The sequence below is a fragment of the Nerophis lumbriciformis genome, linkage group LG11 (genome assembly GCF_033978685.3).
Source record: "Nerophis lumbriciformis linkage group LG11, RoL_Nlum_v2.1, whole genome shotgun sequence".
Taxonomy (NCBI): Eukaryota; Metazoa; Chordata; class Actinopteri; order Syngnathiformes; family Syngnathidae; genus Nerophis; species Nerophis lumbriciformis.
The window spans coordinates 26,989,935-27,017,474 of NC_084558.2; the positions used below are offsets into that span (position 1 = coordinate 26,989,935).

A 27,540-nucleotide genomic window follows, 5' to 3' on the forward strand; every position below is an offset into this window, starting at 1 on the left:
CCCTGACCTTAGCCCCATAGAAAATCTGTGGGGTATTGTGAAAAGGAAGATGCAGAATGCCAGACCCAAAAACGCAGAAGAGTTGAAGGCCACTATCAGAGCAACCTGGGCTCTCATAACACCTGAGCAGTGCCAGAAACTCATCGACTCCATGCCACGCCGCATTAACGCAGTAATTGAGGCAAAAGGAGCTCCAACCAAGTATTGAGTATTGTACATGCTCATATTTTTCATTTTCATACTTTTCAGTTGGCCAACATTTCTAAAAATCCCTTTTTTGTATTAGCCTTAAGTAATATTCTAATTTTGTGACACACGGAATTTTGGATTTTCATTTGTTGCCACTTCAAATCATCAAAATTAAATGAAATAAACATTTGAATGCATCAGTCTGTGTGCAATGAATAAATATAATGTGCAAGTTACACCTTTTGAATGCAATTACTGAAATAAATCAAGTTTTTCAAAATATTCTAATTTACTGGCTTTTACCTGTACATACACATGGTACATACATCCACATGCACATTAACTGTACAAACATAGATACATAATGTACATACACATGCACACAGGGTTTCCTCTAAAGTAACTGAATGTGGTTCCCTGCCACAGCATTTTCATTGCCGCCACACCTTGAAAATAAGTTGTTTTATTATGTGGAAACAAATTAAAGTTATATCCTGTATTGTAGCCTCCAGATAAACTCAAAAAAAGTCTGAGGCTATTTTTAACCTTTATTGCCAATCCTATGATAACAAACAGCACTGTTGCAACTGAATATTACCTCTTGTGCAAACACTTTTGTCTCCTTGCTTCCCCAGGCACGGACAGTGTGTTCGTGATCGTGGGAAAAATTAACATTGAATAAAAACCACATAAATAAAACATTACCACCAGCAGGTCAATACAGTATGAATTGATATATCTAGCCTATTACTTGCGCACTAGTGATGTACCGAAAACTCGACAAAATGTAACAAAATTTCGTTCTTATCTGTGCTGTAAAGTTCAAATTTGAATGACAATAAAAAGGAAGTCTAAGTCTAAGGCTAAGTCTAACAGAAAAAAACCTTTGATCATCGAAAACAGCGCTGCCGAAACTGGATGTAAGCAAGACCCACGCCATTGTCTGGAGACGTGTCAGCATGTCTGCAATTTGGAGGTAATTTTAATATATCAGAGATATACCCGCCGAGAGCGATTTACAAAATGTGGAAATATTGAGAGGACAAAAGCGGCTTTTAAGGAGAGAAAGTCCAAGTGAAGCAACAGCGCAAAGCAAGTGTGACGTCACGCTCGCTGCTAATCGCCTCTTTCGCCAGGGACATTGAGGGACGGAAGTAGAGTTTCTGAACACGGATATATTCTATAATAACACCAGAAAAAGATGTTAGATTTGATGCTAGTCGTATTTAATAAAAAAGTCATTAAAAGTCTCTCGACACTTGAAAAATACTCAAAGTACAATAAGCAGCACCTATCAATCCATCCATTTTCAACAACTGAAAATATGGCAAAATGATAAATATATGTTAATACTAATTAATAACAGATTTTTTTTTAAATGTATGGATAGATTTTTTGAGCCTTTTTACAGAAAATTATATCATCATAGCAGATTATGCAATATATGTGATGACGTCATGGTAACCATGCCCCCACCGCCACAGGTATCTTGGAAATCCAGGAAAAACCCTGAGCACATATACACACATACACTCATGCACACAATAACACTTCATCAAACATTCATGTTGTTTCCCCTCAGGAAAAAACTGGGTTTGAACACGGCCCACTGCTAAAGCCTAACCCACATTATTTTCACCAAATTGTAAAAGGTAACATAGTCCGCTCTTCTTTCTTTGCCCCCACTCCTCCATCTGCTTTATTTTGTAATTCAAGTATTCATTACATTTATGTATTGTTGCATTTGAAGTTATTGTAATGTTGAAAACAGAGGTAAATCGTATTATCCATGAGACATATTGTTATTTCTGTTGGTATTTATATTGTTCCATTTTTTGTGCAATATTGTTCAATGCCATTACTGTGTTATTATTATTATTAATATTATATTGTCTACTTCACTAATTGGTCCTTTATCATTTTTGGTATCATATTTGTATGTATTGTTTTTTTCTCTTTTTGTTGCTTTCTGTTTTGCCCCCCTCTTGTCACAACAGTTTCCCCCTCTGTCTTCTTTCGTTTCTTCTTCTGCACCAAAAACTAAATACATCCATTTAATAAAGTCAGATACAAAAATTCAACAAGAGAAATATCCCACAGTATCTGTACAGCATCTAGATATGATTTTCCTGATTGGCTGAACAGGACAAATTAGAAATAAAGAAAATAAAAGTTGTTTTTGCAAATTAAAAGACAAAGCAGTTTGGCCAAAGAGGGTAAAGTCTAATAAACAAGCTTTGTTCTTCTCCAGCAACACCAAGTTGATCAGTGGAACAGTTTGGCCAACTAAAATAAACAGGAGTGATACCTCTCTCTATCACTCTGTGCTATCACTTTAAAACCCTGCATTCAATCATTTAATGATGGTACTGTGCTAATAAATGAGATGACAAAGCAACGCTGGCAAAGTTAGCAATTAAAAAACTGGACGAATGACCATTCCAATAAACAAACAGCAAGACATATCCGTGGCAACGTTCCCTACACGCCTACTGCATGTCTCCTCCTGTCCCTTCACACTCTCAGAGTCAGGGCCCGTAAGTTAAGGGTGACACTACTGTTGTGCTTTCAAAATAAGTCAGTGAGTTAAAGATTTTAAATGTGTCTGTCTATAATACCGCCTATGTGTACCAGAATCCTCCGTGTTCTGAACTTCATGGAAGTAGATTCAAATTTTAGGCACCTACGGGGATCCCAAATACACAAAAACAGGTGCCAACAGACAACGAGAGATGGTTTTGCTTAATATGACCATTTTAAGTTTGAGACTGGCTGTATAGAAAATATTCTAATGTCATTTTTGACAGCATGAAATCCAAAATTAAATTGCGATCCAACAGCTGAGAATCCCTGCTTTCCACCACAAATTAATAGAGCTCCTCTGTTGGTTGCCGAAAAGATGTGCACCCCCAAATTGTCTTAATTAAAGTTAAAGTTAAAGTACCACTGATAGTCACACACACACACACACACACACACACACACACACACACACACACACGCACACACTAAGTGTAGTGAAATTACCCTCTGCATTTGACCCATCCCCGTGTTCCACCCCCTGGGAGGTGAGGGGACCAGTGAGCAGCAGCGGTGGCTGCGTTTGGGAATCCTTTTTGGTGATTTAATCCTTAATTCCAACCATTGATGCTGAGTGCCAAGCAGGGAGGTAATGGGTCCCATTTTTATTGTCTTTAGCCTTAGTACGCTATTGAACAACAATGCATTCCGCTGAAGTCAAGGGTTTAACAACTTTATTATTTTGTCCCTCCCTAAAACAAACAAAACTAATGTGATTATGGGTAGTCAATTGGATTTTGATAAACAACAATTTTGCACAACATTAAAAACTAAAAAACAACAAAACAAAAACACTGTATTGTGTCATCAACATACAGTGTTGTATGTGATTATTATCCTCTATTTTATGCTGCAGCTGTTACATATACTGTAATATTGTACATGGTAATTGTTATATATTGTATATATGATACAAACATAGAATATAATATATCAGTATATATCATATACTGTACATATATTATGTAAATATTACATATATATTATATCTTGCGGCCATGGATGAAGTGCTGGCTGTCCAGAGTCGGGACCCGGGGTGGACCGCCCGCCTGTGCATCGGTTGGCGACATCTCTGCGCTGCTGACCCGTCTCCGCTCGAGATAGTCTCCTGCTGCCCCCACTATGGACTGGACTCTCACTATTATGTTACATCCACTATGGACTGGACTTTCACAATAATATGTCAGACCCACTCGACGTCCATTGCGTCCGGTCTCCCCTAGAGAGGGGAGGGAGGGTCACCCACATATGCGGTCCTCTCCAAGGTTTCTCATAGTCATTCACATCGTCCCATTGGGGTTGCGAGTTTTTCCTTGCCCGTATGTGGGCTCTGTACCACGGATGTCGTTGTGGCTTATGCAGCCCTTTGAGACACTTGTGATTTAGGGCTATATAAATAAACATTGATTGATTGATGATCGTATATTGCTACCACGGTACATGTTTTGTCTATTTTATACATGCATTGTCCTTTCCATCATTACACTTTCCATCCTTTGTAAATGAGCTACTGTGTGGAACAATTGCCCTTGTGGATCATTAAGGTTTGTCTAAGTCTAAGTCTACATCCTTGGATCTTTCCAGCTGTATTTCTATTTTAAACGTCTGCTCACCTGGACGTCATATGTGCCGTTCATCATCACCGTCCTGTGCTGTTGATTGTGGAGCTCTGACCTGCTCTTGCCAGACTCTTTGGCTTGGTTCCTGGGTCCGTGTCCTGCCTGGAAGTCTGCGAGTTCAAAAACACACAAGCGGAAGGCTGGGTCAGAGTTATGAGAGCTGGGGTCAGGCTACCCACCTTAAAATAAAGGTCATGATACCGCCTCTGACAAGCCCTGCTGTGTTTACACCCACCCACGAGGCTTCACTACACAACTTAAATCAAAGCCCGGCGACCTGCCGATGGGAAGTATATAATTGATCACTTTGTTTTATTTAGCAAATAGGCCAACCTCGCTGTTGCTGTTAAAATGTGGGTATAATGTTAGCACTGTAGCTCACATAGCTATGCTAATGTTACCAGCATGTGTGTTGTCCTACCCCATTCCTTCATGTTATGTTGTTGTATGTGATGTATGACATCTATAATGTTGGAGAAGTACACAGTTATAGTGTATACAGTGTCCTCCAAAACTATTGGAACAGTGAGTCCAATTCGTTTATTTTTGTTGTAGACTGAAAACATTTGGGGTTGACATCAAAAAATTAATATGGGACAAGAGATCAACATTTCAGCTTTTATTTCCAGGTATTTACATCTGGATCTGACACACAACTTAAATAGCACCTTTTGTTTGAACCTACCCCTTTTTCATGAGAGCAAAAGTATTGGAACATGTGACTGACAGGTGTGTTTTGCTGCCCAGGTGTCTCCCAATTGATTATTCAAACAATAAATAGTAAAATAATGTCTGAGCTCAGTTTCAGATTGGGGTTGCGGGGTTCGTTCTCCCAGGATGCAAACGGACTTCGGACACAGCGTGCAGGTAGGATATGATTTATTTTTGGAATAAATCAGACGGGAACAAAGAAAAACAAACTCATAGCACGGAAGGCAAAACTAAAGAGGAGCTAGCAAGTAAAAAGGTTTAGCGTGGAAGCTAGCAGGTAAAGAGCAGGAATCAAAGACTGTTGTCGACTGTTGCATAAAGCAAATTAGGAAGCCAGACTGACTGAACGGAAAAGGCAGTATTAAATAGAGCTACTGATTAGTGCTCGGGGAACAGGTGAGCCTCCAAAACACCAATTAGAGACAGGTGGAAACGATAAGCACCCGTGGAAACAGAAAACAACCCCAGGGGTGCACAAAAACGGGAACTGAGGGAGTCCAAAAACCAAACTGAACATGATCCCAGGGTAGGATAGGTTTTGCCTGTGCAGATTGCATTTAGAGGTGGAACCAACATGAAAACCAGAGTACTGTCTATGGGTGAAAAAGAAGCAATTGTGAATCTGAGAGAAGATGGACAATCAATCAGAGCCATTGCACAGACATTGGCCATAGCCAGTACAACCATGTGGAATGCCCCGAAGAAAAAAGAAACCACTAGTGTACTAAGCCAGTGGTTCTCAAATGGGGGTACGCGTACCCCTGGGGGTACTTGAAGGTATGCCAAGGGGTACGTGAGATTTTTTTTTTTAAATATTCAAAAAATAGCAACAATTCAAAAATCCTTTATAAATATATTTATTGAATAATACTTCAACAAAATAAATGTTTAGAATTAAGTTCATGAATCCAGATGGATCTCTATTACAATCCCCAAAGAGGGCATTTTAAGTTGATGATTACTTCTATGTGTAGAAATCTTTATTTATAATTGAATCACTTGTTTATTTTTCAACTTGTTTTTAGTTATTTTTATATCTTTTTTTCCTAATAGTTCAAGAAACACCATTACAAATGAGCAATATTTTGCACTGTTATACAATTTAATAAATCAGAAACTGATGACATAGTGCTGTATTTTACTTCTTTATCTCTTTTTTTCAACCAAAAATGCTTTGCTCTGATTAGGGGGTACTTGAATTAAAAAAATGTTCACAGGGGGTACATCACTGAAACAAGGTTGAGAACCACTGTACTAAGCAACAGACGAGGAACAGGTAGACCAAGGAAGACATCCACAGTTGATGACAGAAACATTGTGAGAGCATCAACCTCCAGAGGGCAGGAGTGAAGGTATCACAATCTACTGTTGGCAGAAGACTTCGTGAACAGACGTACAGAGGCTACACCACAAGATGCAAACCACTCATTAGCAAGAAGAATAGGAAGGCCAGGCTGGAATTTGCCAAGAGGTACAGAGATGAGCCTCAAAAATTATGTGAAAAAGCTATATGGACTGATGAGACAAAGATTAACTTCTTCCAAAGAGATTGAAAGGCGGAAGTTTGGAGAAAGAAAGGATCTGCTCATGATCCCAAACATACAAGCTCATCTGTGAAACATAATGTCATGGCTTGTGCTTGCATGGCTTCTTCTGGGACGTCATCTTCATTGATGATGGCAGCAGCAAAATGAATTTAGAAGTCTACAGAAACATTTTGTCTGCTAATTTAAAGAAAGATGCAACCAAACTGATTGGGAGATCCTTCATCATGCAGCAAGATAACATGCCAAAACAACAAAGGAGTTTATCAGGGGCAAGAAGTGGAAGGTTTTAGACTGGCCAAGTCAGTCTCCAAACTTAAACCCAAGAGAGCATGCATTTTACCTGCTGACTGAAGGGAGTAAACCCCCCAAAACAAACATGTTTTGATACGTCATCTTGGTGACATCATGCACAAAAGTGCACGAATAGCTTGTTTTAAAATGTTTCTGACAATCTTCCACTTTCTGTTTTGAAATGACATGAATGTTTGTGCCACTGCTTAAAGGCCTACTGAAACCCACTACTACCGACCACGCAGTCTGATAGTTTATATATCAATGATGAAATCTTAACATTGCAACACATGCCAATACGGCCGGGTTAGCTTACTAAAGTGCAATTTTAAATTCTGCGCGAAATATCCTGCTGAAAACGTCTCGGTATGATGACGTCAGCGCGTGACGTCACGGATTGTGGAGGACATTTTGGGACAGCATGGTGGCCAGCTATTAAGTCGTCTGTTTTCATCGCAAAATTCCACAGTATTCTGGACATCTGTGTTGGTGAATGGAGACAGCAAAGAAGAAAGCTGTAGGTGGGAAGCGGTGTATTACGGCCGACTGCAGCAACACAAACACAGCCGGCGTTTCATTGTTTACATTCCCGGAAGATGACAGTCAAGCTTTACAATTGGCCTGTGGAGAACTGGGACAACAGAGACTCTTACCAGGAGGACTTTGAGTTGGATACGCAGACACGGTACCGTGAGTACGCTTCCAAACATTTGATCGAAATGTGCATGTCACGTACGTAACTTTGGGGACTTTGGGGAAATATATGTGCTGTATGAACTTTGGGGAGGTGAACGGTACTTTGGGCTGTGGGATTGAGTGTGTTGTGCAGGTGTTTGAGTTGTATTGGTGGGTTATATGGACGGGAGGGGGGAGGTGTTTGTTATGCAGGATTAATTTGTGGCATATTAAGTATAAGCCTGGTTGTGTTGTGGCTAATCGAGTATATATATGTCTTGTGTTTATTTACTGTTTTAGTCATTCCCAGCTGAATATCAGGTCCCACCCGCCTCTCACAACATCTTCCCTATCTAAATCGCTTCCACTGCCCTCTAGTCCTTCACTCTCACTTTCCTCATTCACGAATCTTTCATCCTCGCTCAAATTAATGGGGAAATTGTCGCTTTCTCGGTCCGAATCGCTCCCGCTGCTGGTGGCCATGATTGTAAACAATGTGTAGATGTGAGGAGCTCCACAACCTGTGACGTCACGCTACTCGTCTGTTACTTCCGGTACAGGCAAGGCTTTTTTATCAGCGACCAAAAGTTGCGAACTTTATCGTCGATGTTCTCTACTAAATCCTTTCAGCAAAAATATGGCAATATCGTCAAATGATCAAGTATGACACATAGAATGGACCTGCTATCCCCGTTTGAATAAGAAAATCGCATTTCAGTAGGCCTTTAATAACTGTTTAATAAATACAGTTTTGGTCAATTGACTTAGTTGTGACTTCCCTCTCTGCATGAAAGTTTAAAATGAGCATATATTAATGCAGTATGAACAAGGATGTTTTAATGTAGACACATAGAATCATCATACTGCTGTGATTATATGCATCAAATGTTCATTCAAGGCTAAGGCAAAATATCGAGATATATATCGTGTATCGTGACATGGCCTAAAAATATCGAGATATTAAAAAAAGGCCATATCGCCCAGCCCTAGTTTATATGTTCCAAAACCTTTGCTCACCTAAAAATGTTGTGTTTCATTACAAATAATGCGAACTTCTAAGTTGTGTATCAGATCCAAATGTAAATACCTTGAAATAAAAGCTGAAATGTTGAGCTCTTGTCTCATATTCATCTTTTGATGTCAAACCCAAATGTTTTCAGTCTACAACAAAAATAAAGGAATTGGCCTCACTGTTCCAATACTTTTGGAGGGCACTCTATGTAAAAAGTTGATTACATCCACAATACACACATACACAAGCTAGCATTAGCTTTAGCATCAAAGTTTGAATTCGGACAAGACACTATTGTGGGACCCCTGACAACAACATTTTTGGGAAATACTATACTATGGGAATATAATGACCATTTTACACAAGTATGGTGCAAAACAAGTCAAGCTAAGAGTTACCTAGAGGTGTGTGTGGGGGCGCCATGTTGTGGAGAGCCAGGATGTGTGTGTCGAGGGCAGCGTCCTGCCGTGTGCGGTTGTGCAGGCCGAGGTGATACTTCCTAAAGTGCTTCACCAGGTCGGCGGGGTCGTTGCCATAGTAACCATAACCGCACACGTTGCACTTGAAGTCCTGGAGTTTGGGGGAGGGGCTGGAGGAGAGCGGAGGCGTGTCTATGGTCGCCTCCTCGCCGGCCAGGTCCTGCCTCGCGGGGAGGAGGCGCGGCGCAGTGGGGCGAGTGGAGGTGAGGTCTCCATCGTCGTCCTCGGCGCCCGCCTTGTCGACGTCCTCAGGGTCTGACTGACTCTCAGGTCTGGGTCCTGCTTGCGGAGTCCTGCCCCCTTCACCCCCGCTACCTCCGCCTCCCCCCCTCCTCCCGCCTCGCTCCTCGGTGCCGACGGACGAGGGCGAGAGAGTTGAGGAAATGCACTCACTTTCTCCTTCCTCCTCGTCCTGCTCCTCATCTCCTCGGACGCGCTCCTCGGGTTCGGAGGGGCGACTTATCCGGTCGGCCTCCGTTGCCACTCGCCCTTCCTCCTCGCCGTCGTCCTCTTCTTCCTCGCCTGCCGACCTCCTCCCCTCTTCCTCCTCTTCTTCCTCACCTCCCACGCTCCGGATAGGGGGATTCTTCTTCCTCACCATTTCTGAAAAAGGAATATAGTCATCGTTATTGAAAACACTTTTAAATTCAATCACAGAGAATCCATCATGAGGAGGATGGATGATGGAGGCCCAGATTTTTACTTTTTGTAATCATTTTCAATCATTTTCTTCCTTTTAAAAGTGTTCTTCGCTTATCTTCCTTTTTATTTTAGTCTGCATCCCCCCTTCTCCCAATTTTAATGTTACCCTTCTTTCATCTCCATTTCTCTGCCGGCTCATTTACAAAAAATGAAAAGTAGTGTCATTGTGGCACCATTTTCACTCACTTTTATGTATCTTCTAAGATTATTTTTTTTCTTTTTAAAGTGAGGATCCAATGATCCAATTATTTTTTTTCAACTGCCCTAATGCAACTCGTTGATCGCTCGAGAAAAAAAACGTATAATATCAATAACTCAACAACCACAAAAATACACTAAATAGATATATTGACAAATACATACAATTATTTACTGGCCCTTGTATGTTTATATATAAGCAACATTTTTGTATTATTATTTAAGTAATCGAGTCATCTTTTGATTTATTTGCTCGATTAATTGAGCAATCAGAGAAAAGACACTTCATAGCCTCAATGCATTTTCTCGGGAAAATACTTTGCTTGCTATAACCTTCATCAACAACAGTGAAATTGTATTTTTAAACACACGTGCATTAATACAAATGTTAAAAAAACAAAAAAAAACATTTAAATCTTTGCTGGTCGTCGCCACAGAGATCACAGCACCCAAACACCACCGCTCTCATGTGCGCTCTATTGCAGGTGCCGTGCGGAACATATATTCACCTATTTTTGGTCTACTTTTTACTTACTGTTTTGTCCCTCTTTTTGTGCCCTTGTAAGTGTTTTAAATATCCTTTTCCATATTTTGCAACTGAGCTACTGTGTATGACAATTTCCCTTGTGGATCATTAAAGTTTGTCTAAGTTTAAGTCTAAGTCTAAAGTTCCGGGCACTCCACGCGGCCCGGGTTTTTATATTTTTTTATTTGTTACACACATTAAAAGATTAATTGAAGCAACAAAATATTAATACAAACTTTTTGTCTAATTAAATAATCAATTAAATCGATTAATCGTTGCAGCACTAGTACAATATTTTATAAATCACAAATTGGATCAATTTGATTGAGCTACAAAAAGCCAGACGTTAACAGAACATAAACATAACATACAGTCGTGGTCAAAAGTTGACATACACTTGTAAAGAACATAATGTCATGGCTGTCTTGAGTTTACAATAATTTCTACAACTCTTATTTTTTTGTGATAGAGTGATTGGAGGACATACTTGTTGGTCACAAAAAACATTCATGAAGTTTGGTTCTTTTATGAATTTATTATGGGTCTACTGAAAGTGTGACCAAATCTATTGGGTCAAAAGTATACATACAGCAATGTTAATATTTGGTTACATATCCCTGGGCAAGTTTCACTGCAATAAGGCGCTTTTGGTAGCCATCCACAAGCTTCTGGCAAGCTGCTGGTTGAATTTTTGACCACTCCTCTTGACAAAATTGGTGCAGTTCAGCTCAATGTGTTGGTTTTCAGACATGGACTTGTTTCTTCAGCATTGTCCACATGTTCTCAATGGGGTTTAAGTCAGGACTTTGGGAAACCATTCTAAAACCTTAATTCTAGCCTGATTTAGCCATCCCTTTACCACTTTTGAAGTGTGTTTGGGGGTCATTGTCCTGTTGGAGCACCCAACTGTGCCCAAGAAATAAGAGTTGTAGAAATTACTGGAAACCAAACTAATGCATGATGAGCAATTTAAGTTTATTAGGCTTGTGTAATGTTTATAATGCTTATAGCAAGTTGCAAAAAAGACATCATATATTTTCAGTGTAAATCTTTTTTTTTTCAGATTAATCATACTTTTACATTTGGATTATTCACAGGTTGGTTAGGTTCCAGTTACCCCCGGAACCCCTGAGAGGGACAAGCGGTAGAACATGGGTGGAGGCATGACGATTGTGACTGCAAAACTTGTAATAATTGCAAGATTGCTATTGCATCAAGAGGAGGACACACAAGCAATACGCTGAAACATTTGAACAAGCAGCATGCAATACCTATAAATGAATGTTGTGTTTTTGAACCGCGTTTATCTCATCCCAGCAGCAGTTTGCTGGCACATTATCTGCCTTAAGTACAACATGTACTCATCATTGCCTATCATGTTAGCGCTATTATTTGTTAAATTGAAATGAATGCCTTCTTATTTAGATGAGAAAGACGAAAGACGGACTGACTGGCTGTGATGCGAGCAGCAAGTACTAGCTCCAGTTCACCTCTGCCACACGCAGGACAGACAAGCAGTGTCTAAGTCTGTGGTCAAAAGCTTGAACTCATTTGCCACAGTGCTACAGTAAAATGGGCAATTGTAGTTGAAGAAAAGATGCGTGTTTTCCTGCAACCACATTTTTACTCTGTGATTTCCATTATACAGGTAGAGCCTATAAAATTAAAATATATTGTAAAAGTCCATTCATGTCAGCAATTCAACTTCAAATGTGATGTAAACTCATGCAAAATGAGATATATCAAGCCTTTATTATCATTTTGATGATCATAGCTGGCAGTTTTAAAGACCCCACATTTTCAGAAATGTTTAATTCAAGGTGTTCATAAGCCGTAAGCCATAATAATCAAAATTATATCAAAAGAGGGTTTAAAATATGTTGAGTGGCATGTTATGTACATGACAGTTTCAGCTTGTAAATCGAAACAAACTATTCTAATATTTTGAGTTTCACCAGTATACTTTCTAGAAAGATGACAAAAGATTCTTAAAAGTTAAAAAAAAATGCATATTGCTGTGTAATTTACACATATGTTTTACTTTGTTAAATTCTTCAGAAGAATAATTATTTCTTATATTTATTTACAGAAATTATTTCGACCTATGCTATGTTCCTCTTAAGACTTCACTGTTGGCTTTGTAAGGTCATGTTACTTCTAAGTTAAACTAAATTGTTGCTAATCCACTTTTTTGTTCTCTTTTTTCCTAATAAGGATCAATAAAAGAACTGAGAAGGAACCGAAACGTTAAGCAAAATTGGGAAAGTGGAATCTGACCAGGACCAATCTTATCAATTCTCAACCGTAAATGGACCATAAAAACACTATTTTGTCATGATTTTAAAATAAGAGTCAAACCATTTTTGTTAATGCTAAAACCAACTCAATTCACACAATGAATGAACATATTTATTTAAAAAAAACTAAATGTGTTTACCAGGCTGATATAATAAAAAATTTGCAGACAAGAAATACATGAATAAAACCAGAAAAAATTGGAGGTGGGAATTTTTGGGGACCACATGATCCGATTCGATTACGATTCTTCGGGTGACGATTCCATTCCAAATCGATTCTCGATTCAACACGATACCTAAATATATCATTCAACATATAAAATATAACCAAAAATGTTCAAAACAGGTTACAGGTTACACAAGCTTCTCTTGGCTGCTGACGTACAACTTATTTGCACAGTGTTAACTTTTTGAAAATGGCTTTTAAATATGTATTTTGAAAATTAAAAAGGAAAAAAAAAAAAAAAAAATCACAAAATGATATTCAGTCTAATAAAAGAAAATAGTGCAACCCGAACTCCAACCAAATCACAGCTTTACAATACTTAGGATAGAAATTTAAAAAGCAATGGAAAAGACATACCAACACATCCATCAGCAATACATCCATTTTCCACCCTCTGGAGCCTATCCCAGCTGTACTCCCGCGTAAGGCAGGGTACACCCTAGACAAGTCGCCAACTCATTACCAGGGCCAACACTGATAGACAGACAACCATTCACACTCACATTTACACACTTGGGCCAAATGTGTGTGGCCAATCAGCCTAGCTCAATGGTCGGCTACCCAAAATGTTGAAAGAGCCATTTTAGACCAAAAATAAAAAAATAAAAAATGTGTCTGTAGCCGCAATGAATTGAAAGCCTTTTATAAGTGTTATAATGAAGGGAACACATGATGTAAGTGTCTATATTAGCTATAATAGCCTACTATCAAAATGACTGTGTTGCGGGCTGACGCAAATCTTCGTTGACAGAAATGGTGAAATGTAATGTTTATTCTACACATTTTTACAACATTGGAAAACATTACTAAAACGGAGGCTTCTCAGAGGGTGCCATAACTCCTGGAAATGACTGGCTTAGAACGACCAAAGTTATAAATGTGTGTGTCCAAGTTAAAGGAAATAGCAGGCTGTCTTCTTCTAATTGATTTATTACAATCTTTGCAAGCTGGGTAAGGTATGTGATGGTCTATAACAACATTGCACAAAAAACAACCATCAGAAATGCAGCCAATATTATATACAGATGTGTCACGAGACATGCAAATATAAATTAGAAATTAAATTAGCTCAAATATACCTACAAACGAGGCATAATGATGCAATATTTACATACAGCTAGGCTAAATAGCATGTTAGCATCGATCAGCTTGCAGTCATGCACTGAACAAATATGCCTGATTAGCACTCCGCACAAGTCAATAACATCAACAAAGCTCAACTTTGTGCATTCACGCACAGCATAAAACGTTTGGTGGACAAAATGAGACAAAGAAGGAGTAGCATAAAACACGTCTTTCTGTGGCAGCGTCGGAAAGTTGTGTGTAAACAAACTGTTGCGTCAAAGTTCGCACAACTACGTTGAGTTCAGGGGCCGCCAAAATAAATAGGACAAAACGGCGCTCGCGAAATACTCTCATCAGTGAAGCATGTTTAATATAAACAGTGGGATTTCTAACAATTAGGAAAGTTTGTGTCACGTTTGTCCTCCGACAGAAACTATATTAAAACAAAAAAAATATTTTTCCCCCGTCATTTTCCATTTTCATACATTGTTGAAAAAAGCTCCAGGGAGTCACTAGGGCAGCGCTAAAGTGCCGAATGCGGCTCTAGACCTGGGTGTTGCCAACCCCCGGCCTAGTCATACAAATACAATACTTAGTAAACACTACCGTATACTAAAAAAAGGAAAACCAAAAATGTATATAAGCAACAGTATAAATAATAATAATAATAATAATAATAATAATAATAATAATAATAATGTCAATAAAATTTGGTACGTTTTTGTATAATTAAAAAATAGCAATTACGCCAACTTTTTTTAAAAGTTGTAATTACTTTTTTTATTGATTCTCAAAAATTATGAACAGATTTAAAATTGGAGTAAATATGAATTACAATTTGAATGTCAATCTTTTCTTTTGTGTAACCCTGGTAAAAATGCTCAAATGAATCACAACGGCCTGTGAGAGTCGATTGCTTTGGTTTCGCCCCATAAAAAGACTCATAATGAGCAACTGTTGCACTGTGAAAAAACTAAATAAAGACAAAAATAAAATCAGAAAGCGATAAGATCGTGTTCTTTGACGAATGCACTGCGCCTAAGAAACTGATAATAAAATTAAGTAATTTATTTCTGCCAAGGCCCACGCCTCGACCAACCCTGGTACTCACTCACCCCATCTGTGTGTGTGTGTGTGTGTGTGTGTGTGTGTGTGTGTGTGTGTGTGTGTGTGTGTGTGTGTGTGTGTGTGTGTGTGCGCACGTGTGTGCCTGCGCATGCGTGTAATGGAGCACTGGGAGCAGAGGAAAATTTCATCTGATGCTCACCACACCCAAGTCAGAATTGTGCGCGTGCGCGCGCGCACACACGCACACACATAAAGTGGAAAACGACATCGTTGTGGTAAAGCTATGACGCAAAAAAATCCAAGCCTTAAAAAAAGGAGCTCGCAAGTTACCAAATTGTGTTTCCATCTGCACCCTTAAAAAATGACGATAATAAAACTGTGAATTTAATCACAACTATTTGGACGAGTACAATCAGTATCGCATGCATAGGGAGTACGCCAACTTATGACAACATGAAACAAGTTGTGCTTTTTGACTTGTGGTAAGGACAGCAGAAAGCTCAGGGCTGTATGCACAGGCTGGAACCATTACGATCAACTACAATTAGGTGCAAGCCACCACAACATACTGACTTGCTAAAATTACCCCCCACCCCCGAAAAACATGCTAACCCACCGCCCTATACGACAGGTAGGATGAATGTGGGGCTTAATCGTTTCCATCAACGACAATTAGCCGGCAGGACCATTATGTAAAATTGAAGAAAATCACTTGGAGACGACCGCTGAGGGAAGCACGGACATAAGCGCGGATTTTTTTTTTGGGCCAGGGGGATTGGGGCTGGGGGGTGTTGAATGACAAGTCAAAAGTGGAACAAACAAGATAAAAAATGACAAATATCACGGTTTTGACTTCGCGAGCTCTGCACAAATGTACTATTCTGACATAGTTGCTTATTTAATCATTATAACTTTTATATTGATAATGACCTCCTTTACGGGAAGCAGTTGTACTATATATACTGTATAGCAGGGCTATTCAACTACAAACCCCGTTTCCATATGAGTTGGGAAATTGTGTTAGATGTAAATATAAACGAAATACAATGATTTGCAAATCATTTTCAACCCATATTCAGTTGAATTTGATGCCAGCAACACGTAACAAAGAAGTTGGGAAAGGTGGCAATAAATACTGATAAAGTTGAAGAATGCTCATCAAACACTTATTTGGAACATCCCACAGGTGTGCTGGCGAATTGGGAACAGGTGGGTGCCATGATTGGGTATAAAAACAGCTTCCCAAAAAATGCTCAGTCTTTCACAAGAAAGGATGGGGCGAGGTACACCCCTTTGTCCACAACTTCGTGAGAAAATAGTCAAACAGTTTAAGAACGTTTCTCAAAGTGCAATTGCAAGAAATTTAGGGATTTCAACATCTATGGTCCATAATATCATCAAAAGGTTCAAAGAATCTGGAGAAATCACTCCACGTAAGCGGCATGGCCGGAAACCAACATTGAATGACCGTGCTTCGATCCCTCAGACGGCACTGTATCAAAAACCGACATCAATCTCTAAAGGATATCACCACATGGGCTCAGGAACACTTCAGAAAACCACTGTCACTAAATACAGTTCGTCGCTACATCTGTAAGTGGAAGTTAAAGCTCTACTATGCAAAGCGAAAGCCATTTATCAACAACATCCAGAAACGCTGCCGGCTTCTCTGGGCCCGAGATCATCTAAGATGGACTCATGCAAAGTGGAAAAGTGTTCTGTGGTCTGACGAGTCCACATTTCAAATTGTTTTTGGAAATATTCGACATCGTGTCATCCGGACCAAAGGGGAAGCGAACCATCCAGACTGTTATCGGCGCAAAGTTCAAAAGCCAGCATCTGTGATGGTATGGGGGTGCATTAGTGCCCAAGGCATGGTAACTTACACATCTGTGAAGGTACCATTAATGCTGAAAGGTACATACAGGTTTTGGAACAACATATGCTGCCATCTAAGCGCCGTCTTTTTCATGGACGCCACTGCTTATTTCAGCAAGACAATGCCAAGCCACATTCAGCACGTAAAATACGACAGCGGAGTCCCCGGACTGTTGAACGACTGAAGCTGTACATAAAACAAGAATGGGAAAGAATTCCACTTTCAAAGCTTCAACAATTAGTTTCCTCAGTTCCCAATTGTTTATTGAGTGTTGTTAAAAGAAACGGTGATGTAACACAGTGGTGAACATGCCCTTTCCCAACTACTTTGGCACGTGTTGCAGCCATGAAATTCTAAGTTAATTATTATTTGCAAAAAAAAAAAAAATGTTTATGAGTTTGAACATCAAATATCTTGTCTTTGTAGTACATTCAATTAAATATGGGTTGAAAAGGATTTGCAAATCATTGTATTCTGTTTATATTTACATCTAACACAATTTCCCAACTCATATGGAAACAGGGTTTGTACATAATGAAGAGGGCCGCCGTTTCAAGAGCCCAAAGATGTTTTGTCAGAGTCCCTCCGCAGCGTGTGCAGCTAGACAAATATTTAACAGCATGAAGAAACAGAGGCTAAAATTTGTTGATTATTGATGTTCCTTCTTCTGAATCATTCGTCTTCCTCAGTTGTATTTGTTTATTGGTTTAACACAATTAAATCTAAGGTGTAGCTTAATGCTCTCTGCTGGTCAAAATCAGTGCTACATTTAATTAACAGATTTTGATCGCCAGAGTTAAACAGTCAAAAACAACACGACAACGAATACAAATACATCACAAAATCAGCAATTTCAATACATTCATACTTTGTTGACCAGTCGTCGTTAAAAGTCTGAAGTTCGATTTATTTAGATTTTTAAGGTCGATAGTGCCATCTTCTTCTCTTCACCCACTGCTGTGTCATTGTGACATACATGTTTTGCAGTTGCCCCCTGCGGGGTCGCGGCAGTACTGCATACATGAGCAACCCTGTTTTGAAAGGTTTCATCAAGCCAATTTGGGTGTTGTTCGGCGGGCCAAATTAAAAGCTTTGGTGGGCCAGATGTGGACTGCGGGCCGACAGTTGAACCGGCCTGCTGTATAGAATGTATGCCTTCGTAATCAAACATGATCGCTTGTTACTGGAAGACACTAGTCCAGGGGCATGCTGTATTTGTCATCTGTAGCGCATTTGTAGACGTAGTGGAATTTAAACTGCCGTCTAAAGGGGCTGAGTTTGTGTTGTGTTTGCTCTTTGTTCTTTTAAGACAGAATTAAAGAAAACATTCTTCATTCTTATGCCATTGGAACTCAACCTCCAAGTTTGGCAACCATTTGGTCAGGCTGAATTTTGGTCAGCGTATAAACTACTTCACCTATTTTGTAGCAGTCACATAACTTGTTCTCTTACAGGTACATGCTAATTACATGCGGAAACGCCTAGATAATCAGACTCCATTGTACCAAGGCCATCCATCCATCCATCCATTTTCTACCGCTTGTCCTTTTTGGGGTCATGGGGGGTGCTGGAGCCTATCTCAGCTGCATTCGGGTGGAAGGCGGGGTACATCCTGGGCAAGTCGCCACCTCATCACAGGGCCAACACAGATAGACAGACAACATTCACACTCACATTCACACACTAGGGCCAATTTAGTATTGCCAATCAACCTATCCCCAGGTGCATGTTTTTAGAGGTGGGTGGAAGCCGGAGTACCCGGAGGGAACCCACGCAGTCACGGGGAGAACATACAAACTCCACACAGAAAGATCCCGAGCCCGGGATTGAACCCAGGACTACTCAGGACCTGCGTATTGTGAGGCAGATGCACTAACTCCTGTGCCACCGTGCTGCCCTAAGTGTTTTGCCCAAGGACACAATGGCAGTGACTAGAATGGCGGAAGCGCGGATCGAACCTGGAACTCTCAAGTTACTGGCACGGCCGCTCTACCAACCGAGCTGTACCAAGGCCGTCATAGATAAAATCAGAGGGTTTCCAGGACTTAGCCTCCCTCTTCTTTGGCTGTGTACAAACCTGTCCAACCTCTAAATTGCTTGTTTCTCACTCCTTTGTAAGCACACCTTCATCACCACTCTGTATCGGTCCATCTTTCACCCGTCTCCCTCAATTAATCTGTCACACAAAACAAACAAATCGATGGAATTGAGCCAAGTAATAGAACTCGAACACAAGCGCTTGTTATTGGAGGACTAGTCGAGGGGGGCGAGCTGTATTTTAAAGGGTTTGCAACTCTTGTTTGGTATGACTTATTGATAATCAGTAAATTAACTGTCAAGTCCATGATCCCACATCAGCTTCGTTGGCATTGTAAAGCTAATCTGCCGCCTGAACAGATTGTGCTAACATTGTTTAAACACACCATTGTTTATGAATTAGATTTAAAATTACAGTAAATGACGGCAGCTGCATGGTTGGGCTACCTACTTTCCTGCCTAACGAATTAATCAGCGTCTTGTGCAGCCACTGTATAACGTGTTCTTCCAGGACAATGCAAATTACATGCAGCCACACCCAGATACTCAGACTCCACGGTTACAATTAGGTTTCAAGGACTCGTTTTGGCATTTTTTACAACACCGCTGTGGATCGACAACTAACCGTCCAAAATAGTCGGAATCACCCACCTTAGCATACCATTCATTTGTAAACACATGGCACAAAAGGAGCATCTGTGACCAGAAAGTTTCTAACTCCTGTTATTTGTTGGAGGCTAAATTGCAGAGTATTTTAGGAATGGTTGAAAGGACAGTGTTGTATGTGGGAGACAGGTGGTGTCGCAGACCACCTCCTCTGTTCAGGGATGGCTTTTCAACCTTGACATAAATGGCTTCCCTCACTCCTCTTTCATACCATCTGTCCTCCCTGTCCAGAATATGTACATTTTTGTTCCCAAAGGAGTGCTGTTTCTCCCTGAGGTGCAGGTAAACAGCTGAGTCTTGGCCCGAAGAGTTTGCCCGTCTATTCTGTGCCATGTGTCGGATAAGTGGTTGTTTTGTTTCTCCAATATATGATTCAGTGCATTCATCCTTACAGTGGATAGCATACACCAGATTGTTTTTGTAGTTGTGGGGTGTACGGTCTTTAGGATGGACTCATCTCTGTCTCAAGGTGTTGCCTTGAAGTGTACTGGGATGTTTTCTTGGTTAGAAATGATTCTGAGTTTCTCAGATAGACATGATACATACGGAATGACAATATTTTTGTGTTTGTCACCTTTTTCCTTCTAATCTACTCTGTTTTTGTTTCTTTGGGAACTGGATGTGCTTTTTACCAATGACTAGCTGGGGTAACCACAGGTTTTGAGGTCTTCTCTCAAACGCCTATGCTATTTCTCTTTGGCCTGCGGGCTGGTAGGAACATTATCAGCTCTGTTTTATAGGGTTCTGATAACGCCCAGTTTGTGTTCCAGAGGGTGGTGTGAGTCAAAAAGTAGGTATTGATCAGTATGTGTAGGTTTTCGGTAAACCTGTAAATGGAGGCCCCTATTCTCTCCAATGTGCACATCACAGTCCAAAAAAGGCACCTTGCGATCTTTGAAATCCTTGCGTGTAAACTTGATGTTTTTATCAACTGAGTTAATGTGCTCATCCACATATGACTTGGTGATGTTCCCTTAAAAGAGCTCAGAGCTCTCTTTTCCATCTTCTGCATGTAAAGGTTTGCCACTATTGGGGATGCAGGTGATGGCACAACCGGTGATCCCATGGCACAACTGTGTTTTTGTCGGTAAAACGTTCTCATGAATTGAAAGTATGTAGTAATACAGCAAAGTTCCAGAAAAAGGCAAATCTGTTCTGTGTTTCGTGTGGATCTATCCTGTAAGGTGTAATTACCTAGTAGACGTTGCCCCATTGTCTCTACTGCATCCTGGGTTGGAATGCAGGTGAACAGGGAGGTGATGCTGAATCAAAGTATAGTTTGATTGTTATCCAGTTTCAGATTTGTGATTTTCGGTACAAAGTCAATGGAGTTTTGGACATGATGTGGAGTTTTGGACATGATGTGGAGTTTTGCCAACCCTAGGTGCTAAGATGTTAGCCACATACTTAGCAATATTGTACATTACAGAGTTAATGCTGCTGACAATGGGTCTGAGAAGAGCCCCATTTTTATGTATTTTTGGAAGGTCATAACTACCAGGGATGGTATATTGTGGGTATAATAGTTGTTTTATAGTGTTCATTCAAATTTGAAGGAGTTAGAATTACTTTGTCAGATGGCTAATGCTATACCGGTACCATGTCAATATCAAAGCATCAAGCTAGCGCATTTTTGGAAGTGTAGAGCCCAACTTAACTTAATTAACTTGAGCATCTTTGAGTTCATTTCTTAGTTGGCATTGAAAATTGTAACATCACCTTGAGGTAGTTTGGCTGACTTTGCTCTCAGTGCTGCTGGAGTGATTGCCAACTGCCGAAGTGCAAAGAGCAGTCGGCAACTAGGTGGGATGTCACGCACACGCCAGGTACCGAAACAAGGTACACTTGGATTTGACATAAATCGGGGTCCGGTAGGACAAACGGGATTTGGTCGGTTCCAAAAAACTACCTTACCCCTAATAAAGCGCAGAGATGGCCTTTAAAAAAACTAATTAAAAAAAATGTATTGTCATTTTTTGTCAAAATAAATCTATTTTTGAAAATTATAAATCAATTTAGAGTCGGAATAAATAAGAATTGCGATTCTGGTTTTAATCTATTTTTTTCAGCATCCCTACTTATTACATATGTATGTACAACTTGTGTGCTGTGCTGTCCAGCTTTACACAAATAAACACACTGCAGGACTGCCCATTTCAAAGCACCTCAGACAGCTTAGATTCAAGCCAATTATGCGATATTTTTGCTGAAATCCGACTAATATCAGATATCAATATGAACAGCTTTATCTATATTTGCATGTTCTTTGGAATATGTGTATGGCTGCTTAGCTGTTTGTGTGAAACGCATGGGTGTTGCTCTCACCATGAAAAGGTTGTTCAAAACCCAGGTAAAACTATATGAAAAAAACTAAATAATTAAACAATGAGGTTCCCATCATAAAGCCAAAACATGTAATCAATAAGAAAAAGTTCATAACTTGTTCAAAATTAGGAAAGATACAATTATTGACCCATGTTATGAGCGCTTGCACTGGTACAAACACATAAAAAAAATAAAATGAGCCAAATCAAATTCTTCATAAAATAAACCCTCCACAATTCCCATATATCCATCAAAAAAATCTCCACTCCTCAGCAGTTTTGGGAGTAGTTCAGTCAAACAAGACCCTAACGCACACGGGGTGCAGACAATGCAGTTCTTCTGTTACTTCAATAAGCTTTGACGGCAGAGGATAGTTTATAAGACTCTTCAACGGTCTGGCCTCTTTGTCTGCTTTTTAACTTTACAAACACACACTAAAACCCAGACAGGCAGACAGCGCTCCCACTGCGATGGTCTTTAGAGCGCACACTGTCCGAGTGTGTGAATGTCATCATATATAGCTTGTGTGGTCGTATCCATGTTCCTATAAAAGCGCCTCTCGCTCTCACCAGTTGATTGAAGAGCAAATTGTGGTTAAAACATGAGGAAAACGCATATAAAAAAAGCAACAAAAGTGTGATTATTAAGGTTACACAGTGAATTTGCATGCATGTAAAAACTGCTGCTTTAATGGGCTTTGACCTTCTAATGTAATTAATAAAAATGCAACATTGAAAACCCCATGTTAACATGCAAAGAACCAATTGTTCACACAAAGCAAGATGCTGCTATATGCACACAAAAATTGATCAGGCTAGATGTATTTCCTCTCATTGATCTCGACGTGATTGCAATTAATGATCAATTCCTTTGTAATGTGACCAATTTACTGCAATTAAATGCAATCCTGCTCATTAAGTAAGCCTGTGTCCACAAATTTTTACTACAGAAAAGCCCTGGCAGGGTGCAGAACAACAAAAAAACAGTGAATGAAAACTAAACTAAACAAATTACAGGGGGGAATACAACACAATGCAGGTTCAGATAATATTAAAACATGCATGTGAAGGACACAAGAGACAGTTCAGAAAGCCTTTGGGGGAAGAGGGGGGCTCAGTCTGAGCTTTCATTTCCGCTGCCCTTCATAACACACAAAAGTAAAAAAACACGCAGACATGCATGCACGTGGGGAGCTGATGCTTATCATAAGTTCTGACCCGCCTGCAGGAACTACACACAGAGCCCACAAATAGCTCAGGATTGCAAATTCTGCAGAAAAACAACACAAAATGTAACTTTAACATTGAAGGCAAGGACTGGACAAATATAGGGATTTCTATGCAAGGATGTTTCACACTATGCACCTGAATAGGCTGTCATGCTGAAGCCATACTAGTCAGTCAGGGGTCCGAAGTAAGGCAAATGGGGAAAAGACCCCCACTTCCTCAATATGTCAACAAAATCCCACAATACACCATCATGCGTTCGCTCGAACCCTAAGTGACTCAAAGTGCGTGGCGTGTCAAACACTATGCATGTCAGCGCCTCTGCGCATGGCTTTGCAAAGGGTGGCTCAAGAAATCAGATTTTTTAATTAAGGATTAGTTGACACAAACAACACAACCACAAACATCTTGGGACAAAGAGTGGCACTATGCTGGCGAAACAGATCGAACAGGATAAGAAGCTTAGCTTTGTTTGGGTCACGTGATCGACGATCTCATGATCAATTGTGCGCCAAGCTACCTGGTGTGTGCGACACACCGCTTCCTTATCTTGAAAAATTGTGGCCCCATACAGTAGAGGGCCAACTAAACGTTTTAAAATAGTCATATCCGATTATGCACGGCATGCTGCTGTTATAATAACCAATCCCAAAACACGTGACTGGAAGCAAATCTTTAAAACACAAAAGGGATTTACTTAACGTCTCGCTGCAAGCCCAACATTGGTAAATGATAAAGACAACCTTGTCACATCAGACAATGCATGATATGCTGCATTATTCCTACTATATTCGACTTGTATTCAATGAAGAACCAGAAAACAGTTGTTCTGCACATCTCTTTGCAAGCCTAGTCACATTGAATTGTGCAGCACGGTGGTACAGGGGTTAGTGCGTGTGCCTCACAATGCGAAGGTCCTGGGTTCAATCCTGGGCTTGGGATCTTTCTGTGTGGAGTTTGCATGTTCTCCCTGTGACTGCGTGGGTTCCCTCCGTGTACTCCGGCTTCCTCCTACCTCCAAATGGGGATAGGTTGATTTGCAACACTAAATTGGACCTAGTGTGTGAATGTGAGTGTGAATGTTGTCTGTCTATCTGTGTTGGCCCTGCGATGAGATGGCGACTTGTCCAAGGTGTACCCCGCCTCCCGCCCGAATGTAGCTGAGATAGGCTCTAGCACCCCCCGCGACCCCGAACGGGACAAGCGGTAGAAAATGGATGGACATTGAATTGGCCCTAGTGTGTGAATGTGAGTGTGAATGTTGTCTGTCTATCTGTGTTGGCCCTGCGATGAGGTGGCGACTTGTCCAGGGTGTACCCCGCCTGCCGCCCGAATGCAGCTGAGATAGGCTCCAGCACCCCCCGCGACCCCGAAAGGGACAAGCGGTAGAAAATGGATGGATGGATGGACAACATCATATGCTGCTGTTTTCGCCACCAATTGTGCTACATGTGACTAAGATCAAACTTAGATAGGTGTATTTTGTGTCTCTTTACCAGCCTAATGTTAAATAACAATTTCAGACAATGCATGATATGCTGCTGTTATGGTCACTAACCCGACTATGTATGACTTGTAGCCAATAAAGAACAAAGCAGTCCTAATATGTGACTGGGTGTAAATTTAAAACAGAAAATGATTTGTAATACATGTTTCTTTGCAAGTGCAATATTTTCAAAGGATAACGACAACCTAGTCACATGACACAATGCATGATATGCTGCTGTTATAGCTCTAATCTTTTACATGACTGGAAGCAAACAAAGAGCATAAAGCGGTTTATTTTGAAAATCTTTAATGATGAATGGCAATCTAAACTAGTCACATCAGACGATGCGTGACATGCTGTGGTTCCACCTCCAATCCTACTGTTCTTACTGTACATGACTGGTAGCAAATGTATCATGTGTCTCTTTGCCAGCCTAACATTGTTAAATGCTAAACAGAGACACTTGATGCCACAATCCGCAGTGAAGTGCACAGCAGGCTGAAAAGACTGAGCTGATTAGCTCTGGTTTCTCAGCGTGATCAAATCAATTTAATCACCGTTTTTGGAGGATTTCATGCCAGAGAGTGAATGTACAGTCGCAATCAAAAGTTTACATACACTTGTAAAGAACATAATGTCATGGCTGTCTTGAGTTTCCAATCATTTCTACAACTCTTATTTTTTTGTGATAAAGTGATTGGAGCACATACTTGTATGTCACAAAAAACATTCATGAAGTTTGGTTCTTTTATGAATTTATTATGGGTCTACTGAAAATGTGACCAAATCTGCTGGGTCAAAAGTATACATACAGCAATGGTAATATTTGGTTTTATGTCCCTTGGCAAGTTTCACTGCAATAAGGCACTTTTGGTAGCTATCCTCAAGCTTCTGGCAAGCTTCTGGTTGAATATTTGACCACTCCTCTTGACAAAATTGGTGCAGTTCAGATAAGTGTGTTGGTTTTCTGACATGGACTTGTCTCTTCAGCATTGTCCACACGTTTAAGTCAGGACTTTGGGAAGGCCATTCTAAAACCTTAATTCTAGCCTGATTTAGCCATTCCTTCACCACTTTTGACATGTGTTTGGGTCATTGTCCTGCTGGAACATCCAACTGCGCCCAAGACCCAACCTCTGGGCTGATGATTTTAGGTTGTTTTGTCAAGAGAAGTGGTCAAAAATCCAACCAGAAGCTTGCCAGAAGCTTGTGGATGGCTACCAAAAGCGCCTTATTGCAGTGAAATTTGCCAAGGGACATGTAACCAAATATTAACATTACTGTACGTATACTTTTGACCCAGCAAATTTGGTCACATTTTCAGTAGACCCATAACAAATTCATAAAAGAACCAACATTCATGAATGTTTTTTGTGACAAACGAGTATGTGCTCCAATCACTCTATCACAAAAAAATAAGAGTTGTAGAAATTATTGGAAATTCAAGAAAGCCATGACATTATGTTCTTTACAAGTGTATGTAAACTTTTGACCATGACTGTATGTAAGAGGTTAGTGTTATCATCTCAACTATGTCTTGACCGTGAGCCGTACATCTCATTTACATGCAATTCAGGTGTGGAGCAATAATGAAGGCGAAAGTATGTGATCTAGGTTCTCACGCACATCTTAACTGCTGGTACGCCCTTAGATATTAACAAACAAAACAAATAAAAAGTCGACACAGACACAAACCCTGGCACACAAACACATTTTACTGCTGATCTAAGCACACCCTTAATCTTCTCATCTGCTATCTTTTGTTGGCTGCCCTTCCCCTTCTGCCGTTCTTTTATTCCTCCCCTGATGTACGCCGCTGATGAATCACATACAAAGAATAAATGATAAGATGGGTGTGCTGCTGAGGGTTCCCCTTTTGTCATGTTTTGGATAAATGACAGCTGGGTGTGTCATCAGCATGCCAGTCAAAGCACCACAGACGACCCAGCCCGAGACACTTTGCAGTAGAATGTGAATTTCACAGGGCTATCAATCGCAAAAAAAGTGAAAGGAAAACTTAACAAATGTTGCCGTCAATCACTTCCTTGTCGTCTGATTTGCAGCAGGCGTGTTCCGCATGAGTTAAACTAACACAAAACACCGCAATCCTGGCGGCGGTTCAGATATGCAGTGAGTCTCAGAACAGAACACGTCCTTGCATTGCGTTTTGTTAGCAGACAATAAAACACATCACCTGATGGTCCCCTGTGTGGCTTGTTTTTTTTTTTATATGCACAATGTCAACAAAGCAAAAAGTTTAAGAGTGTACTCACACTAAGGGTCCAAAATGCAGAAAAGTTGAAAAGTATTCGCAGATCACTTTCGTAGTCTGTTTACGCTAAAACGAATCCAATATAAGTCAACATATGCATGCTAGGCTATGCTAACTTTTTTTCTAATCCTCTTTCATAATAAATGTATCACATATCCTCCAAAGAACCAGTGTCCTTGTTCTTAGGAAGTTCCATACAAGGCCTATTCAGCTGGCGGCCCGTGGGCCACATCCAGCCCGCCAAAGCTCTTCATTTTGCGTGCCGAACATCACCCAAATAGGCTTGATGAAACCATTAAAACTAGGGTTGATCAGGTATTCAGTACTCCAGCCAGCCCCAAAGGGGGGCAACAGCGAGCTATATGTGAAGCAGCAGTAGGGTGAGTAGAAGAAGACTACTCATTCAACCCTGGAAAAAAAATCTAAATAAATATCAGACTTTTACCAACGACTGGAAAACA

The 27,540-nt window shown here is 40.3% G+C and overlaps 1 protein-coding gene across 4 annotated transcripts in view; it reads right to left on the reverse strand.

Moving 5' to 3' along the window:
* trps1 (trichorhinophalangeal syndrome I) overlaps nt 1–27,540 on the reverse strand; it is a 262,982-nt gene that overhangs the window by 148,671 nt on the left and 86,771 nt on the right. For 3 of the 4 annotated variants that reach the window (XM_061966983.2, XM_061966985.2, XM_061966984.2), the window contains exons 3-4: nt 9,023–9,706; nt 4,383–4,498 (exon numbers count right to left, since the gene is read on the reverse strand). In XM_061966983.2, coding sequence (XP_061822967.1) covers nt 4,383–4,498; nt 9,023–9,706 — 800 coding nt within the window. The remainder of the gene's footprint in view (nt 1–4,382; nt 4,499–9,022; nt 9,707–27,540) is intronic. The other variant, XM_061966986.2, reaches the window with a different exon arrangement.